We start from the raw sequence: 20,868 nt of genomic DNA on the forward strand, positions 1-20,868 counted from the left end.
ATATATATATATATATAAAACTTATTGGCTTATTTGTGAGCATGTAATTATTTTTATTTTTATTAGTATTCAGTTTTCTGTTACTAGTGCTACAAATTTATCTGCTCAAGTAAACATATCCCTATGTTGAATGGAACAAATTTTAAGGTCTGGAAGGAAGCCGTAAAAATTGTTCTCGACTGTATGAATTTGGATTTGGCACTAAGAATCGAACGACCCACTTCCACTCCGGAAGCATCCAATGAGGTAAAAATTGAGAAATGGGATCGTTCCAATCGAATGTGCATTATGATCTTGAAGCGCTCTATTCTAGAAGCGTTTCAGAGCTCTATTTCTCAGGGTGAAAATGCAAAAAAAATTTATTAATGAAATTGAACAGTACTTTGCCAAAAATGAGAAGGCGGAGACGAGTAACCTTTTGGCTAAACTCATCTCCATGAAGTATAAGGGCAAAAGTAATATAAAGGAGTACATAATGGAAATGTCTAACTTGGCATCTAAACTGAAAGCAGTTAAGTTAGAGCTTAGTGAAGACCTACTTGTGCATTTAGTTTTTATCTCACTTCCTACACACTTTGGGCAATTCAAAGTGAGTTATAACACTCAGAAGGACAAATGGTCCCTTAATGAGCTTATATCTCACTGTGTGCAAGAGGAAAAGAGGCTGCAGAGAGATAGATTTGAAAGTGCTCATTTAAGTTCCACCTCTCAGAATAAGAAAAGAAAGAAAACTAAGGGTGTTGTTGAAGGGTCTTTTCAGCAAAAGAAACCAAAGAAGGATGAGAGATTTACCTGCTACTTCTGCAAGAAATCTGGACAGATGAAGAAAAAGTGTCCCAAGTACGCCATATGGCGTGTCAAGAAAGGTAAATCTCTTGCCCTTGTTTGTTCTGAAGTTAATTTAGCTTTTGTACCTAAAGATACTTGGTGGGTAGATTTTGGTGCTACTACTCACTTAAGTGTAACCATGTCGGGTTGCCTGTGGAGCCAACTGCCAAGTGGTGACGAAAGATTCATATTTGTTGGCGATGGCAAAAAGGTTGCAGTGGAGGCTATAGGAGCTTTTAGATTGTAATTAAAGACTGTATTTTATTTGGATTTGTTTGAGACTTTTATTGTACTGTCTTTTAAACGAAATTTAATTTCTATTTTTAGTTTGGACAAATTTGGTTTTTCTTGTTCATTTGGAAATAATAAAGTTAGTCTCTACCAGAATTCGAATTTGATTGGTTCCGGTTCCTTAATTGATAATCTATATATGTTGGATGTTAATTATTCCTATAATGAAATATTACAAACAAATTCACGTGGTACAAAAAGAAAATTAAAAGAGAATTCAGCCACTTTATGGCACAAACACTTAAGTCATATCTCTAAATAGAGAATTTAGAGACTTGTGTCGGATGAAATTCTTAAACCTTTAGATTTATCAGACTTTGAAGTCTGTGTTGAATGCATAAAGGAAAAAAAAAACATAAGAAAATTAGGTGCCGAAAGAGCTAAAGACATCTTAGAACTAGTACATACAGACATTTGTGGTCCTTTTCCAACACCTTCTTGGAATAGGCAACAGTACTTTATCTCGTTCATAGATGACTACTCTAGATACGGTTACCTTTATTTGATACATGAGAAGTCCCAATCCCTAGATGTTTTTAAGAGTTTCAAGGCTGAAGTTGAACTTCAACTTGGAAAGAAAATTAAGGCTATCAAATCTGACCGTGGTGGTGAGTACTATGATAGATATGATGGATCAGGAGAACAAAGTCTAGGATCTTTTGCGCTTTTTCTCAAAGAGTGTGGAATTGTTCCGCAATACACTATGTCAGGCAAACCTAGCATGAATGGTGTTGCAGAACGACGAAACTGAACTCTTAAGGATATTGTGAGAAGTATGGTTAGTCATTCTTCCTTGCCAGAGTCACTTTGGGGAGAAGCCTTAAAGATCGCAGCTTACATCCTTAATAGGGTGTCAAGTAAAGTAGTTAATAAAACCTCTTATGAACTTTGGACTGGCAAAAAGCCAAGCATTAAGTATTTGCATATTTGGGGTTATCTGGCTGAGGCGCGGCCTTATAGGCCACATGAAAGAAAGCTAGATTTAAGAACAATTAACTGTTATTTTGTTGGCTATGCTGAACACTCTCGGGGCTATAAGTTTTATGATCCCACTTTAAGATCAATATTTGAAACGGGAAATGCAAGATTTCTTGAGGAAGTTGAGTTTGGGAAGGAAGAGAACATAAGGAAAGTTGTCTTTGAAGAAAAACATGTTATTAATAGTGCTCAAGTCCTCATACCTATTGTTGTTCAAGAAACAACTCCAATAATAGAAAATAATGTTCAAACTATTATTGATGACATTGTTCAAGAACAAGACAACGATGAGGTTTTTCCTCTAATACCTATACAGCAACCTCAATAACCTCAAGAAGTGTCATTAAGGAGATTTGATAGAGAGAGGAGAAGTGCAATCCCTGATGATTATATTATTTTTCTCCAAGAACATGAGGATGGTATTGGTTTAACACAGAATGATCTGATTAACTTCTGTCAAGTCATGCGTAGTTCTAACTCTCAAAATTGGATCAATGCCGTGAAGGATGAGATGAAATCTATGCAAGAAAATGATGTTTGGGATCTCGTCGAATTGCCTAAAAGTGTGAAACCTATTGGTTGCAAATAGATATTTAAAACCAAAAGGGATTTAAAGGGCAATGTCGAGAGATATAAGGCTCATCTAGTCACTAAAGGATTTACCCAAAAGGAAGGCATTGACTATAAAGAAACATTTTCTCCAGTATCTTCAAAGGATTTTTTTAGAACAATAATGACACTGGTAGCTCATTATGATTTAGAGCTACATCAGATGGATGTTAAGACTGTGATTCTAAATAGTGACATTGAAAAAACAATTTATATGATACAACCGAAAAACTTTGTATCAAGTGACTCAAAGTCTATGGTTTGCAAACTAAATGAATTCATCTGTGGTTTGAAACAAGCTTCTCATCAATGGTATTACAAGTTCCATCAAGTCATTACCTCATATGGTTTTGAGGAAAATATAGTTGATGGTTGTGTATACCACAAGTTTAGTGGGAGTAAATACTTATTCTTGGTGTTATATGTCGATGATATACTGCTTGCTAGCAACGATATAAGCTTCTTACAAGAGACTAAGAAATTTTTGACGAAAATTTTTTAGATGAAAGATCTTGGGGAAACCTCTTTTGTATTAAGAATCAAGATACTAAGAGATCGCTCTCAAGGTATCCTAAGATTGTCACAAGAGAGTTATATCGATAAGGTCCTAGATAGATTCGACATGAAAGGTAGTAAAGTAGGAGATGCCCCGATAATTAAAGGAGAAAAATTTAGTCTCAAACAATGCCCCAATAATGACCTTGAAAGAATAAAGATGCAAAAGATTCCTTATGCATCAGCAGTAGGAAGTCTAATGTACGCTCAAGTTTGCACTCGTCCCGATATAGCATTTGTAGTAGGAGTTATGGGTAGATATTTGAGTAATCCTGGAATGCAGCATTGGAAAGCAGCAAAATGTGTGATGCGTTACCTAAAGAGAACAAAAGGATACATGCTCACTTATCAGAAGTCTGAGAATTTGGAGATCATTAGGTACTCAGACTCTAATTTTGATGGATTTCAAGATAGCAAACGCTCCACATCTGGATACATTTTTATGCTGGCTGGATGAGCTATCTCTTGGAAGTCTACTAAACAGATTCTCATAGCTTTTTTGACCATGGTCACGGAGTTCATTGCTTGTTTTGAGGCATCCAACCATGGGATATGGTTGAGAAATTTTGTCACTAGTTTGCGTGTGGTTGACGGCATTGAAAGACCATTAAAGATTTATTTGTACAATAACTTAGCAGTTCTTTACTCCAACAACAATAGGAGTGCAACCAAATCAAAGTTTATTGACATCAAGTTTTTGGTTGTTAAAGAAAAAGTTCCGAATAGACAGATTTCCATAGAACATTTAAGGACTAATGATATGCTAGCTGACCCATTTACAAAAGATTTGGTATCTAAAGTTTTTCATGAGCACACTGCTCATATGGGAGTGACTCCTTATAGTACCTTAGTTTAGTGGGAGTCTCATTTATGTTCTATATATGCCGTATGTTTTTCAGATATTTGTATAGATTGATTTTCTATAAAATAAAGTTGAAGGTTATCATTTCATTCTGAGCTTGTTTTGTTTGTAATATTTATATTGTGTTTGGATTGATCTCTATAAAGAATAAAGTTTGAACTAGTTGAAAATGAACATGAATGAGATCACATTGCATGTTATTTTCATGTCGCTTATCCGTATTTGATCTATGTCATCAAGTATATGTATGTGACATTGGTGATCATTGTGGCTCAATCACGTTGGATTATGAGGAAAACTGCAATGGTTCTGCGTTACTATATAAGATGGACCAAATTGTTTAAGGAAAGTCTAAAAGTAAATAACATACGATTGTGCGCCTAAAGATTTTTGCAATATAAATGATTAAGGTTAATATGAAGCTCAAGTGAGAGATTGTTAGGAATTTTATAATTCATAATTAATTAATTAGTGTGGGCTACATATTATATTTATCATTTATATTAGTTACTTACATTTATGGGTTCAATAAAAATTATCTAATTTGGTGAGTCTATTGGACTATTATTAGAAATTAATATGGGTTTGATAAGTGGAAACCAGTTTAACCCGTTAGGGAATAATGATAACTCTAACAGGTTAAAACCTAAAGTAAGGTTGTGGTCCCCAATATACCAAAATCAAAAATTATATTATCTTCTTCCCATCTGACGAGAAACCTAAGGTCCCAAAAGGAAAACAGTGATTTGGTTGAGGAAAAACACAAAACCAACATTTCCTCATACTCATCAATTCCACTGCTTATTATGGATCCAAATATTTTTCACAACCCCTCTTGATAATCTAACATAATGTGTTTCTAATAATTATTGATATTTTATTAAGATCCCTAAAATTTCAAACAACATTCCCAATACGTCAAATCCCACTTACGTTGTGCTGAAAAAACCAGCATGAATGCAAAAGATTCATCATTGCACACTGCACACACCTCTTAATAACACACAAGTAAATTACATATTCTTCTCAAGTTATATTAAAAAAATTGAAATTTGAAACTCCGAGATCGAGAAAGTTCAATCTTCATTGTACTGATTAATAATTAATCTTATGTGAAACTAATTAACAACTAACAATGAGTAAAAAGTTGTATGCCACACTACTACAAAAACACGCTGATTATATATATATATATATATATATATATATATATATATATATATATATATATATATATATATATATATATATATATATATGCATACATCGTGACGTACTGCTTATCTAGAAAACAAATTTCCTCTAAAACCCTTTAGAATGTGTTTGGATAGGATAATTTAACTAGGTAATGTATTTTTTTATAGGAAATTAAATTCTTTTTTATTAAAAGTAACTGGATATTTTAGTAAAAGGAATTCAAAATTTTAGAATTTTAAAAAAGGATTTTAGTTAGTTGAAAGAATAGAATTTCAAATTTTATATTCAAGGGAGTGAATTTGAAAATTTCTCTCTCCGTCGTCGCCATGCCCCTCCTCCGCCATCTTCACTGACGTACTTGCGACTGAGTTTCTACGGCGTGACGTCGATGCCGCAGCACACTGTTACCACGATGCTCACGGCCTGATTGACGATGTGGATGCACTCGAACAAGTTCACCGAGTTGTCGTGGTCGGCGACGGTGATGCCGAGCACGTAAATGCCGTTCACGAGGCAATACATGGCGCGGTAGCGACTCTCGACACCGATGATGACCTGGTCGTTGGTCGCCGATGGACTCCCCGGCATAGGCATCGTCGGGCGTGGAGTGCTTGTTGACAGCGAAGGCACGGCGTGTCTGGCGGAAGGCGGAGAGGGCGCTGAGGGCGCATGAGGGAGGGAACCACTCGCGCGTTTGGAGAAGGATGTTGGGTCCATTTGCAGGTTGCAGGAAAAGCGCTAGACAAGACATTGGAGATTCTCATATTGTTGAAAAGAGAAGTTATATCCAAATACAGAATTTTAAAAATAAAGAAATTTAAATTGAAATATTTAAAATTCTAAAAATTTAAAATTCTTTAGAATTATAAATTATCTCATCCAAATACTCTCTTAATGTTTCATTCGATGGTCTTGAAATATTTTACTCGCTACCAACAACAATAATAATTAGTATACATAAATGTATTTTACACTGGTGAACATTCAAAAGTTTAATATATAACCAATAGTGATTGGTTGCAGTACAAATCAAACTTTACATGAAATAACAAATATTTGAATCCTGAAGTTCTCTGCCTGATTACTACTCTCAATCCAATTAAGGGATTAATTAAACTAGCTAGTCCTCTGCATATACTTGAAGTTGGTGGGATACATGAAAAAAAAAATAATTAAATGTTTATTAGTACGTAAACCCTAAGCGATTGGGTCACAACACATACAAAAAGAATCACTTGACATGAAGAGATGATCACAACCCTAAGAGGAGATCGTGTAAAGGGAGGTTTTCTCATGTTTGTTCAGGAAAATAATATTGTAATGGGAGATTTTTTAAGTTTGTCTAAAAAACTGCTAATAGGAGGTTTCTCAAGTTTTTGTATATACAATTTTTGCATAGTTTTAACTAAATTATAATTTTCACATTCTTATTTTTTAAATCCATAATTTTAATCCTCAATTTTTAAAATTATACAATTAGTAACTTAGCCGGATGAGCATTAAGTACACAAATGACATAACAGTTATGTGGATATTAGTGATGTAGCAAAGTGGTTTAATTATAATTTAAAAAATGTTATAAAAATGAGACTAGAACTCAAGTTCTCTTTTTTTCTCTTTCTCCACCTATACCACTAAATCATTTTGCTTATTTGAATTATATTACCATGTATACATTACTGTATGAGTTAATTTTTTTTAAAAATATATATTTAATATTAAATCTAGTTTATAAAAAAATTATACATTCAATAAATACACAAATAAAATTATTTTATAAATAAATTATATAGTTCATTATTTAATAGTATATTGTTTTCTTACAAGCACTTTTGTCTTCATATTTGTATCGTATTTTTTCATTTATTTTTACCACATCAATAATTTATATAATTTATTTTAGCATCATAATATTGTAAACTATCTTTTAGTTTAAGTTTATTACTACTTCTAATTAAGGTTTTATAAACTTTGTCATGCATGCATGATATCTAACCTTATATTCTTTGCTTAAATCTGGATTTATCTTAATTCTTATGGATAAAATAATTATAAATGACAAAAATTTTCTTTGGAGTATTTAATATTACTATATGCTCAAAATTCGAATGAGTCTTCATAATTACGCTAAGCTATGTTATACATATTTAGCAATGGATTTAGAGGTGAAATATTTAGAAAAGAATAGACAATCCATATTACTAATTCTATCCTTTTTCTAAATAATTTTTTTCTAACAAAATATATCCTTATTAATTAGTAAGTGATGTACCTAATTTTATGTTTTTTTTTCTGACAGTGGACCTGCTCTCTATACGTATGGCATATTGTCTCAAAAAGGTTTATAAATACGTAGGCTGCGCTTGAGATGTTTATCATATCATGCCACCTGGCCAATGAAAGAACACATTTGAATTATTCGCAAAAGCATTTATTTAATTATATTTGTTTCAATGCACACTCCACATCACTGGGATTTATGTTGAAGCGTTTGGATCAATAGCAAATTGATGGTGGTCGATGTTCAAAACTAGGGACATATCATGAGTACTGTTTTGGTGGATGTTGTCAATTGTGGGTGTGGAGGCATTATCTAAATTGCAATCCGTATGAAAAGTAAAATGCATTATATGCATAAAGAAATTAAACAAAAATAAATAAGTAATCAAACAAAGAAACTGTTCCACGGGGAGTACTATTGATGGGTGTGCCAATTATAGGTCATCCTATTTTCCAAGAACATGATTACCAAATTAAGCACCACCTACGATGGTGGCAAGAATAATATTGTCCCTTTATCTATTGGACGAATGCATTCTAAAATTGTCAGGCTATGAGATGAGATGACACAACTATGTATATATTGCGTTGGTATGCCTAACCCATCTTGATTTGGGGGATGATGGTAAAAGAAAAGGTGATGATAGGGATCCCACAATGGGTGTGAACTATCACCTCCAGGTAGTGAATGTGTGTTTTTCAATGAAATTAGGGTTCATGGACCACATGGTCATTTAGGCTGACTTTTGGCCACGTACACGTCTTTTTCTCTTGTTGGAACCCTTGCACAAGTGGCTCGATCATTAATTCTCAGATATTATATTATATTTCAAGAGAAGAGAAAATTACATAGGTCATTGTAATATTCAATTCAAGTTACCAACAGTCGTCATTAGCTCCAGGAACTAATTCAATGATTTTAAGTTAGATCTCAAATTTAAATTTTATTGATGGAAAAATTTTGATTAAAAAAGAAAAATCTAATAAAAATGATTGATCCGATTTTTCGATGTAAAAACTTTTGAAAGCCATGTTTCAAAGCAAATGACTAGGCACTTATCAAGCATTTTGCTACAGGGTATTGAGCTAGGTGGGGGTGTTATTTCTAGCTTTCTCGACCCTTTAACTAGTCTTTTCGTGCTCGGCACTGCTTAGTGCACTTGAGCATTGATGGGATGCTAATTTCTTTTCTGTATAAAGGTGGCTTTGCAATTGCATGATTGCCTAAGTAGATAATTCTACATTGAAATGGCTATCTTCTCTCAATTTTTGTCATACCGAAAAATGTTAAAATTTAAAATAATGATATAGGTATATTTCTTTATTATAAACACTTATTCAATAACTATTTTTATTATTTTTTTCTTTTTATCATATTATATATGTAAAGTATTTATTAACTTTGTCTATAATTTATTTTTATTAAAAAAATCTAACTTACCACTTATAATAGAATCTCTAATTAAATCTGAATGAAAGCAATTCTTGCTGTGTTGCATATTTTTGAAAACTATTTCAGTTTAAGAGAAAGAAAGTCTTTCGAATTAAACAAACTTACATTTTATCTCTTTAATTTCTTATTGCATTATATTTTTATTATTATTTCTATCACTTCAATCTCTCTTAGCTTGTTTTATTTGTTTATTATTATTATTATTTACACGGCTATCTACAAAGCATTACCCTCATAAATATAAATTCTCACCTATATTTGTTGATTGTTTGAGAGGAAAGAAAATACAAAGTATGAGAAATTTTTTAAATTTAAATTGAAAAAAAAATATAAAGAAACATTTTTGTTCATTTTTTTTCCATACAAGCAAAGATCGTATAGGATGCTACAAATAATATTTATTTTTCCCACTATTATAATTGTAGTCTTGTACATTTAGAAGAATATTTGTCTTTTAGGGATCCAAAATTCAAACCTTTTTTCGTAGTTGGTGAAAGGAGTTGTCTCTGCAGCAATGCGACGGGAGGTTTGACTAAGTGGGGTCTGAGAACAATTTATGGGACGGAATAGACACAAAAATCACATAGTTAACTGAATATAAACAACACCATATATACTACATTGCAACTTGCAAGAAAAGCCCCACTCGCATGCACACATCATTATCTATCTTTTCATTTAAACTCATTGAAGGTGTTTAAGATAAGTTATTTAAATTTATAAAAATAACTTATGTCCTTATATTGTGAGTATTGTTTTTGTATTTGTTTTAATAAATCATACAATTAAAAATTTATGAATAAACTCTAATTTAAGAAGATATTATTAGTTAATGAATGTTTATTTAACTAAACTGATTATCGATCTAATATGTATGTTAGATAATTCATTTCATATTGATTTTTTTGTTGCTAATTTATTTAAAACGTTTTTTGTTAATTCCTTGTGAGACTTATTGTAACTTTTTTATATATTTATATTGAGTAATGATAAGTGCAAACTCATTCATTTCAAACACTATATTAGCATTTATTATTTTTCTTTCATAAAAGACATTTATTATTTTTTATATGTTTCTTTCTTTTATCAAATCATATCACATATTATAACTTTACTAACAAAAACTATATATATAAAAAAACTAACTTATTAGTTTGGTGATTAAGAAAGAAAAAGAAATAAAGAGGTTATAGATTCAATTCCCTGACAAAAACTAACATAAAAAGATATCATAACTCCATTTTTCTATCTTCAAGAAAATAAAACTAACTCAAGTGCTTTAATTAATTCCAATGAATGTGTGGATTAATATATATATGTCGAATATTCAATAGGAGAATTTTATTGTCTATATATATATCTGTAGTACAATCTTAGTTTACTCACACAAAATTGTCTCTCATAGAAAATATCTGTATCTTATAAAAACAATCCTACAATGAATTGCAATTGAAAATTGTTATTAAAATATTTATAACATTATAAATTTGTTATATTTTATATTAGCTTAAATTAATTTATTAGTTATATTCTCTTTAAAGTTTTAACTTAGTTTCTGTAGTTTAAATTTTTAATTAAATTCTTATATTTTTAAATTTTTTTAGTTAAGTATCTAAAAGTTAATACCCTTAAATTAAAGTCCATTATGTGCTACTATAGTATAGCATTTCTTTACCTATAGTATCCCATTATATCCTTATAAGTTGAAGGGAAGAGAGTTTTTTTTATTTTTTTTTACTGTTATTAAATATATATACTCATCATGTCATGGATGTACTCATAAATCTTCCTATGATTTGAAAAAATTGCCTATTCTTCTAATCTTACACTAAGTTGGCCATTTGACAACAGCATTAATATAATATGCTTGATGAAAGACCCAAATTAATATAATTTCCTGAAGCACAATTGTTTCACTACAAACTAGTAGAAATTAACTTTTTTTGAGCTTGGTAATGAAGTATGTTAACGATGTAGTGCATTCTTTGGTATAGATCGATCATAAGGTGAAAAAGTTTTTCCTTCTATTATTGAATACAGTTCTATACTTAGAACATGAATTCAAAATTTCTAATTAAATTAAACTAAAATAATTTCACTCAAATTAATACATGTGTTCAGTGATAGTCACATATACTGCATTCTAAAAATACTTTATAGTAGCATGAATCAGAGAATTATTGCCCCCGTTCTATGTGAAATCGTATGCATATCAAGTACGAGAGTTTTCTTAATTCACAATATTTGGTTTGACATGTTGATCTGCACTTTTATTCTATTTTATTATATATATATATATATATATATATATATATATATATATATATATATATATATATATATATATATAAAAAGAGGAATCAACTTACATTAACTTATTTTTGTTATTTATTTTTTTGAAATCTAACGGATAACATTAGTAATTTATTATAACCATTAAATTTCAAAAAAATAAATGGTAAAAATAAAATATAACTCTAAAGAAGTTTACTCTTAATATAAATTGATTATTTCTCATATATATTTTACGAGACAGACTGACTTGTATTTATCTGTACAAGGAGTTTGTAATAGGAATGTAAAGTTTTAATCTCCTGCTAAAGCTAATGTATGTATTTATCTGTACGTATTAATTTGCTATTTTTCCTCAACGAGTTACATTCTTTTTATTCTACAGCTAATGTATGTTTGTTTTGAAGTTGATCCTTCTCACTTTCCATGTTAAGCTTTTGTGATTTCGGGAATGCAAGTTTTGGTATATATATATATATATATATATATATATATATATATATATATATATATATATAGGTCTGTAAATGTGCATATTGTTACTTTTACAGTCACACATATGCATGATACCATATTAATGGTGGATTACTCAAGTCACATGCTACTTACACATCGAGAATTAGAAAAGATCATAGAATTGAAGGGTGTATCTTTTTAATGTTAGCCATGTGGTTCTGGTGCAGGGAACACTCACTTTGAGGGCCTGTGTGGAAAACGGACCATTGCGTACGTATTTTAGTCATGCGGTCAGTACAAGAAATTCATTGAATATTGACTGATTTAGAGACCAAAACTATAGAGGCACTATAGTACTAATTTAGAGACTGCTGTAGAGACAGAAAATTATAGTCTGTAAATTGGTTAGTGTGGCCATTAAATTGAGTTTTAACTAGAGACCGAGTTTTTAGTGGCTAATGGTTTAAAAAAACTCATTTATCAGATACTGATTTTTCAGCTACTAACCCATTTTGGTGACTGAGCATTTTAATTTCTATTGAAATACAACTAGAGACTGATTCTGCAGTTTCTATTTACACATTTTAGATACTTATTTTCAGTCTCTAATTGTAAGAATTTGAAAATGATATTTTTGGTGTCTAATAGAAATATAATTTGAATAAATTCTTGAAAAGTGGTAACTATTTTCCATTATTATTTATTCTGTTAAATAATATTTTTTATAAAATATTAAAACATTAAAAAAATGACATTATTCTTTATGTAATATAAAGAAATAATTAAATATAAAAAAATATTTGAAATATTAAAATTATTAACAAATTTTATTCACATATTAAAAAATTTAGGTTTATTATTATTTTTTAATTATAGATATATAAAATTAATAATATAATAAATAAAATATATATTGTAATTTTGAAAATATTTTACATGGCAATTTGTCTCTAAAACCAATTTTTCTTGTAGTAGGTGGAGTTTGTTTTTTTTATATATATATAGCATGGGAAAATGAGGATGTTAAATCAATGGTTACTCTTTATTTATAGTGTGCCATACACATAAATAGAAAATAATCATTTGATGGAGATAAGATGATTTTTAATTTGATGAGAACTACTTGTAAAATGGTTTTTAGGTACCTTTTGTACCTATTATTACATATCTAATTCTTTACTTTTGCTGATTTAAAAAAAAAGTAAATATTAATTTATATTTTACATATGTTATGATTATATTTCAGCAAAATAGCCATTAAAATGTTAATACTATTATTAATCTGACCCAGCTCATTTCTTCTTAGGAGCATTTGTGGACTAGAGTTGATTGATTTAGATGAATAAATTAAAAAGCATCCGATCAAATCACTTCTGTTTTTTTATCATTCAATTGGTTTTGATTTTAAAATTAATTAAATCTAATCCGATTCGCTTGATTTATATTAGTTCGAATTGGATTAATTTTCTTTGATATTTAAAAAAGAGTATAAAATATTAAAATATATAAATAATAAAATACACAAGATAACTTTGTTCTTGAAATACATAGGTAAACATTAAACATCACATTTCATATATAATTCAATATAATACAATAGATTGTAGGAACCAAAATAAATACTTAGATGAAAACTATATGTCATTAATAAATCCAAAATTAATCATGTTAACCGTTAAGAAATTGAAGCGATAATGTATCTGAATTTATGACAGTCAAGTAGTCAAGTGTTCTTTAAAATTATGCGGTCATCTAAATCGGCATGTACTCTTTTGAGAAAACTTTATAGTTTTCTCTGATGATAAGATGTCAGAAAAAATGAAAATAATAATATTACATTTTTTACTTTCATTTTTTTAATTTTTGACAAATTTTATCCAAAAAATTAATTTGGTGTATTTTAGTTTACCCACAAATTTAAAAAACTTAGCTTGCAAATTTAATTCATCCACAAATTAATTTTCACAAAGATTATGCATTAACAATTTTATTTAAAAGTCATATACCAACAATAATTTATAATTAAATAACCGTATAAAAAAATTAAATTATAATTAGATGACCATCAAACTCATTTAACAATGAAAACATATTTTAATATCACTTTCTAAATTAAATTTTCTTATATTTATTTACTGATCTTTATTTTTTTATGCAAAAACCTAAACAATCACACACACTTTAATTATTCGAGATTAAAATAAATATTTGAATCCATAATTATTTCTTGAATTAGTAATGTACATGAACAACAATCTTATCATTCTTCCTCTATCTTAATCTCTTCATTAAAAAAAAACCTCAATAGAACATTTGTATCTCTTTATATGAAAAAAAGAAAAATAATTTTGTGACTTGATATATTTAAGACCATAATTAGAATTTCTTATTTATAGACACCACTAGATTTCCATTATGTCAAACTCGACTAATAAAGGTATCCATTTATATATTAAGCTAATATCACATCTTTTGGTAGTCTAATGAACTTATTTAATTAGATCACTTAAAATGTAATCTACTAATTATAAATAATTAATATAATTATTACTAAAATATGAGCCTACACTAAATAAAAATAAAGAAATATAAATTTCCAACATTTAGAACCCTAGTACGTATTTTATTTAAAATAATAAATTTTTTCATTAGCTTTAGAAAATCTATAATCAACGTTCCCTCCAGCTCTCCCCCGAGACACACTCATCTTGACCCATCCGTAACATTGATTTATCTGCTGCGATAATCGAATAATTCTTGTGGCAAAAAGTTTCATATCTCCGACCACAAAACCCTAGCCAAGTACGATAGAATTGCATAATTTTCTACTTGAAAAATTTGTTTCCCACACCATTCCATACCCTCTCACCTTAATGAACTTTAACAACGCATAGTGGCCACACATGGGGATACAAATGATGACAGAAAACAGAAGAAGGCTATATGTTACACTTCCCACCAGAGGATAAGATAGCATGTGAAATAGGGTATAAACCATATTCGATGTTGGATCATGTACTCAAGGAGTAGTAGCAAAATACTATTTAGTACACTTTTCTAACAAGATCAAAATTTATTAAAAATAATGTGTGAAATTGGTCATTAAGTAAAAAATGAGACCTAAATTTTGTGATTTCAATAATTTCAATTAATAATAAAACATGTTTTAAAAAATGTGTGTTTATATATATATATTATGTTGCTAAAAATTTTCTCATGTGCTCACAAGTACCTTTGTCTTTGTCTAATTAACTAGGATAACTACACAGCTAGCTAGCTAATAATAATGCTCCAAAGTTTCTTAACTCCACATCTTGAGGTCTCTTCAGGTTTGCTATCAAGAGTGTGGTGCATGTTCTCAATGTCATCTTCTCTAGCCACATGATCATGATCATCAACTACTTAACTTCTCCACTTTACACAATTAGGTTAGTTGGGGACACTTGTTACTTGCGTGTTAATTTAGATCAGAGAAAGAAGTGACAGGGTTAATCTCATTCATAAATCCACTCCATGATGTAGAAAATTAACGCATTCAGCATCAGATATTTTTATTTTTGTTTTAGCAAATTAAGTACAAGCTTTTGTAATATTTATTTTGGACGATTGAAGCTAACCGTTAATTTGATGACACCCAGTGTCTTAATTTCTCTGTGAGCATGGGACATATATATAGATTCGCAGAATATATGTTTGATGTTGAAGAGTCTGAGAATAGCTACGTCAGTTAGGTCATATAGGCATGTGATATGCCTACAAATCAAATAAATTGGTTAGGTCTAAAGTTTTATTAGAAAGTTACAAGCACGGGGATACCCTTTCGCTATCACAAACTTAAATTTGAGTCTAGAGACTTTGAATGCAAAAATGGTCCTCTTATTAATTGTCTTAGGACGGATATATACTCCAATGCAAAGACGAATTTAAAGCATAATAATGGGGCTGTAATTTTTTTTTCTCTTTTGGATGCATGATATGTACAAACATAATCATTGCTTGACATAAAAAATATAAGATTGATCTAGATCAAAGAAAAATAAAATAAAATCACAGGTTTAAATTCTCTCACTTATAAAAACTAATAATAATAATAACTAATATTTATGAATAAAAAAAAATCACGACTTAGCATGACTAGCAATTTGCTAGCAACGCAAGCCCTTGTCTGCCAAAAGCTTAGGGGTCTGATATCTCTTTGTCAATCATTTTCAGAATAGCTGTAGTGACGATGCTCCAAGCTTCGCCAATTCACCATGTGACAATGACTTGGTACCTTATATCTAATTAATGTCCCCACCCACAAACGATATACTTGCAGAAAAAACAATCAGATACTGTACTATATGTAATTTATATATTGTTGGATTTATTATCGAACAAATCAACTGGTGCAATGCTATCCAGTTTAACAAAAAGTCTTGCAGTTCAAAGTTTTGGATATGTAAGTAGTTAAGTTAAATATTTGAAGAAAAAAATTTGTCATTCATATTACTTGATTATATCTGATTTGAATAGGATTTACTATATGATTGATGATACATTTGATTTATACCGAAAATATATATTCTTGTTGGTTTTATTAAGGACAAAACTTAAATTTAGTTTATTAGGTGTAAGTTGTTGATAGTATTGGAGTTTTACTTGCTAATATATATTAACTTTTATTACATACATTAGCAAGGTGAAACTCTAATCTTGATATAACATTGATAAGACCTAGAAAATTGCATTTAACTTTTCTCCTTATTTTTAATCAAAATCCACGTTTTATCTTAATAATTGTCAATTTTTGTTATTGAAATGAAAATAGTTATTCTAAGATGAAATATTAATTTTATTGAAGACCAATACTATATTTATGTTTTGTCCTACACTTACAGGTCGAAACATGTCCTACAACTACATGTCACTGAAAATTTTGAAATAACAGAAATTGTTGTGTAACTACGGTTGGATTTGTTTTTCTGCGAGTAATTATAAAATAGGGCTACACTCCTGGTTTGCCCTAGCCTCACAAAAGAAAGGAAATAAAACTAAACTTTAATTTTGTTAAACCCACCCCAAACAAAAAAAACAAAAAAAACTCAGTTTTTCTATCCTATTTACTCATGCAAGATAATCTTTCATATGAAGCACTTTTGGTCTCTATAAAAAACTCATCATTATGCAGGTTTTGTTAAAAATAATTTATTTCTATCTTAAGAGAGGCACAAAATAAAATAAATGGAAAAACTTTAGTGAAACGTGTGAACTAATTCTTTGAGATGGAGCGACGAAATTCAATTTACCCAGGTTCAAATTAGGTAGTTCTTCTAATGGACTACTATTCTTGCAATACTGAGCATATTAGAACTTGGTAAAATAATATTTTTTGAACTTTAACTTTTAACTATGTACATCGTGTAATTCACATAACTGTCCTCAGCTACCAAGATATAACTTTGTTGTTGTTAGCATTGTGCCCATATATGATGGCTTGTGCAAATAAAAAAATTTCTAAAACAAATAAGAATTTTTATATTAAAACTTCTATATTCGATCTCTCCCCTATGCTATACATTTTCAGACTTACATTTGTGTTCTGGATTCCTCTATGGCGAGTTGAGCCAATACCATGAAATGAGTCAACATGCTATAGCCTAATAACCAAGTTCTACTCGAATATTTAATCTTAGAAGATTAATATTGAACAATTTGTAATCTATTTTCTATCCTGAAGATCAACCATGCAAACAAAAACAACCCTATAAAGTAATGTAGCAAAGTGATCATTCTGAAATTTAAAGATGCTTTTATCGTGAATAGTTTCTTGTATTCGATCTTGCAGACAACATGGTGCACAAATTTGCATATCATAATTGATATTAAATATATATATCCTTTTTTTCTTTCGTGTGTCACACTCACACACGCCTCTCATGACATGTTTCGATCGACTTTAGTTTGGCTGCAGTCCTAGGATCACAAACCATACAGCAACACTTGTGTAATGAATTGACTGGTTACAGCCACGCCAAGGTACAACACAACATCATTTTGATTCAATCTAGCACGTGATCAACTGATAAGCATTTTAAGATAAGGTGTTTGACAGAACAATGCTTAATTTCTGAAAATTTATGATGACAATGATGCTTATACTCATAAAAAAAAAGCTTAAAAATTAAAACATGACAAATTAATTACTACCGTCTTCATACACAAATTAACTGAATGATCGAGTGTGTAAGGGCTGGCAACCGATAAGAAACAGGAACGCATTCAGGAATTCATCAAGTTGGAGTTCAATTTTTTTTATTTTAATTATTTAAGTATCTAACCTCAAATAAATAAATATTTAATAAATAATGAATTTTATAAAATTATTTATTAGTTTTACACATAAATTTAAAATTAATTTTTATTTAAACGATAAAGGAAGAAACATGTGTATTTATACTAATTTTTTATTTCAAATTTTAGAGTATTTTTTTTGGTTTTACAAGCTCAATAACAATCAAATAGAACAATAACAATAATATCATAATAAAAAAAGAAACAAATTCACTAAATATAATAATAACTAAAAATCATCAAATTTTATAACTATAATATATATAATATTAATAATAATTAAGGTTACTAATTAGATATATTGATAGATAATGAGACTTATAATGATACCTAAAACATATTTAGTATAAGTAATCAAAATTGATGAAAAGTTATAAAAATGTAATTCTTTATCATATCTATTAATTACTATATATATATATATATATATATATATATATATATATATATATATATATATAATATCTTTGGATTAGAATATAATTAATTACAAGATATATAATTAGTGTCAAGTGGTAACATATATTATCAGATTTATTAATTAGTGTATATATATTATTATTATTTTACTGGAACTAATGTATATATTAATTTGTAATTAGTATATTATTTTTATTTAAAATATCTTTTAATGAAAATATTAATTATTAAATGCCTTTAAAAGGAGTTTGAGGGAGAGGGGCTAAAGCTCTGGGTGCCTCACAAATCCATCCCTGATAAGGAGCATGGTAGTATCCCCTATCATTTATTCCATTGTATAAAAATTGTCATGAGAGAGATATAATATTGGTTGGATATTTAAGAAAGAGGAAAATGAGGGAAAGATGACAGGTTTGATATCTCATGTTAGTAAAAAAAAAACTAATAAACTAATAATTTTGATAATTTTTTAAAAAAAATAAAAATTACTATGATATTTGCTAAAAAATTGATAATTATATTAATCAATATTTTACAAAAATCCATAGGTATCTATTGATATTTGCTAAACAATTGATAATTGTATTAATCAATAATCCATAGTACGAAACAATTGCACTAATCAATAATTTATTCAAAATACTTGAAATTTATCAACATACTAATGAAAATACTTCAGTTTAAAAGTTAAATTAAAAGCCAAAATATTTCAATCCAATAAGTCTTAACAAAGTCAATAAATTAAAATGCTTCAAACTTATAAGTTCACTAGTATGAAACATTAGGACAACTTCTTAATTTATATATATGTAAGGGTATTTAAGTAATATCATATTAGCATATATTCGTGGGTACGAATACTTATTGGTGCCCATCTCGTTCATAAACAAGTAAAAAAAAATCTAATCAGTTACTCGCAACTATCTAAATACGTGAATATATTACTCTAAATATTCGTTTATCTCTTTATATTACTCTACACACGGATATTTGCATATATATACGTGAATATTTTTGAACTCCCTATATATATGTTTGTGTAGGCTAACCCTATAAAGAAATTCAAAAACTAATTATATATATTACTCTAAATATTCATTTATCTCTTTATATATATATATATATATATATATATATACACACACACACATTAATTTTATGATATTGGTTAAACTATTCATATTTGTCCCCTATAGTAATCCTCATTTTTATTTTTAGTTTCTACAAGAAAAAAAATTACAAGTTTCAGTCCTTACACGTACATAAAGGTTAAGTTCTAGTCCTTATTGCTAGCACGACGAATCTGCTAACGCATTAGCACATTTGTTAGCTTTCTTATATGCATGCAAAATTCGTTTGTAAGTTTTCTAAATATAAATATGATTGTCCCAAGAGTTTCAAAAGTTTTTCTATATTTAAAATCTAACAACAAAATAAATACAAAAAAAAATGAGATGTTTTCACATTAACCCATTAATATTAATTAATATAATTATGAAAAACGAAATCGTTCATAGAAAATCGTTCATAATATTATTTATTTTAAATTAAAATTCGTGTAGTTGCAATGTGAGGAATATGATAAGGTATTTACAATACTAAAAATATTGTCCACTCTAAAGTGGCAAAGGAATATCCAATTATGAAGAGAACTTATAGTTATACTTCAACATTGATTTATATAAATAAAAAAAGGAAAAGATCGATAAAATAATTACGTAATGTTATGAAGAAAAATAATTATATCATTATAATAAAGATATCATAGAAATATGTTTTTATATATAATATATTACCCGATTATAAATGATAATCTAATGCACCGATTTCAGCAGAGCCTGAATAATATGCATGATTCCAATTAATCTGTATGCTTGAAATTCAAGGGAGAACTGCTACTTAATAGTGTGATGTAAATATCGTTTCTTCCAATTTCATGGCATACACATACATCTGGTGCCATTTACACCACGCAATCCAGAAATGGAGGAGAACTGTATATGATGTACTAGTAATTGTTGCACAACAAAGAAGACTTCATTATCAATATGTTTGAGTCATTGATTTTAAGGACGCGATGAAAAGCATCACTCCACTGACTTTACAATTGGGAGAAAGTCAAGACACTTTTCTATGATGACATTTTAGAGAAAGCATGTAATTTTCACAAAAAGGATAGTGATACGCCCTAGTATAGACACAACACATGACCTAGTTTGTTAGTGTGTAGAAGTTATGGACATTATAGGTAAGGAAGTGATTGTTTAGCATTTGTTCTGGTTGAGCAGTAGTTCACTTTTCTTTTTTTTTGGAA

General features: G+C 29.0%; 1 protein-coding gene across 1 annotated transcript; it reads left to right on the forward strand.

Annotated features, from left to right (window-relative positions):
- The first annotated feature begins 475 nt into the window (after positions 1-475).
- Positions 476-1,870, forward strand: LOC114405227. The gene is made up of 2 exons (XM_028367851.1): positions 476-1,071; positions 1,567-1,870. Exons 1-2 carry the CDS (start codon positions 476-478, stop codon positions 1,868-1,870), a joined length of 900 nt encoding a protein of 299 aa, XP_028223652.1.
- The last annotated feature ends 18,998 nt before the right edge of the window (positions 1,871-20,868 follow it).

This window comes from Glycine soja, chromosome 3 (assembly GCF_004193775.1).
Source record: "Glycine soja cultivar W05 chromosome 3, ASM419377v2, whole genome shotgun sequence".
In the NCBI taxonomy this organism is placed as follows: domain Eukaryota; kingdom Viridiplantae; phylum Streptophyta; class Magnoliopsida; order Fabales; family Fabaceae; genus Glycine; species Glycine soja.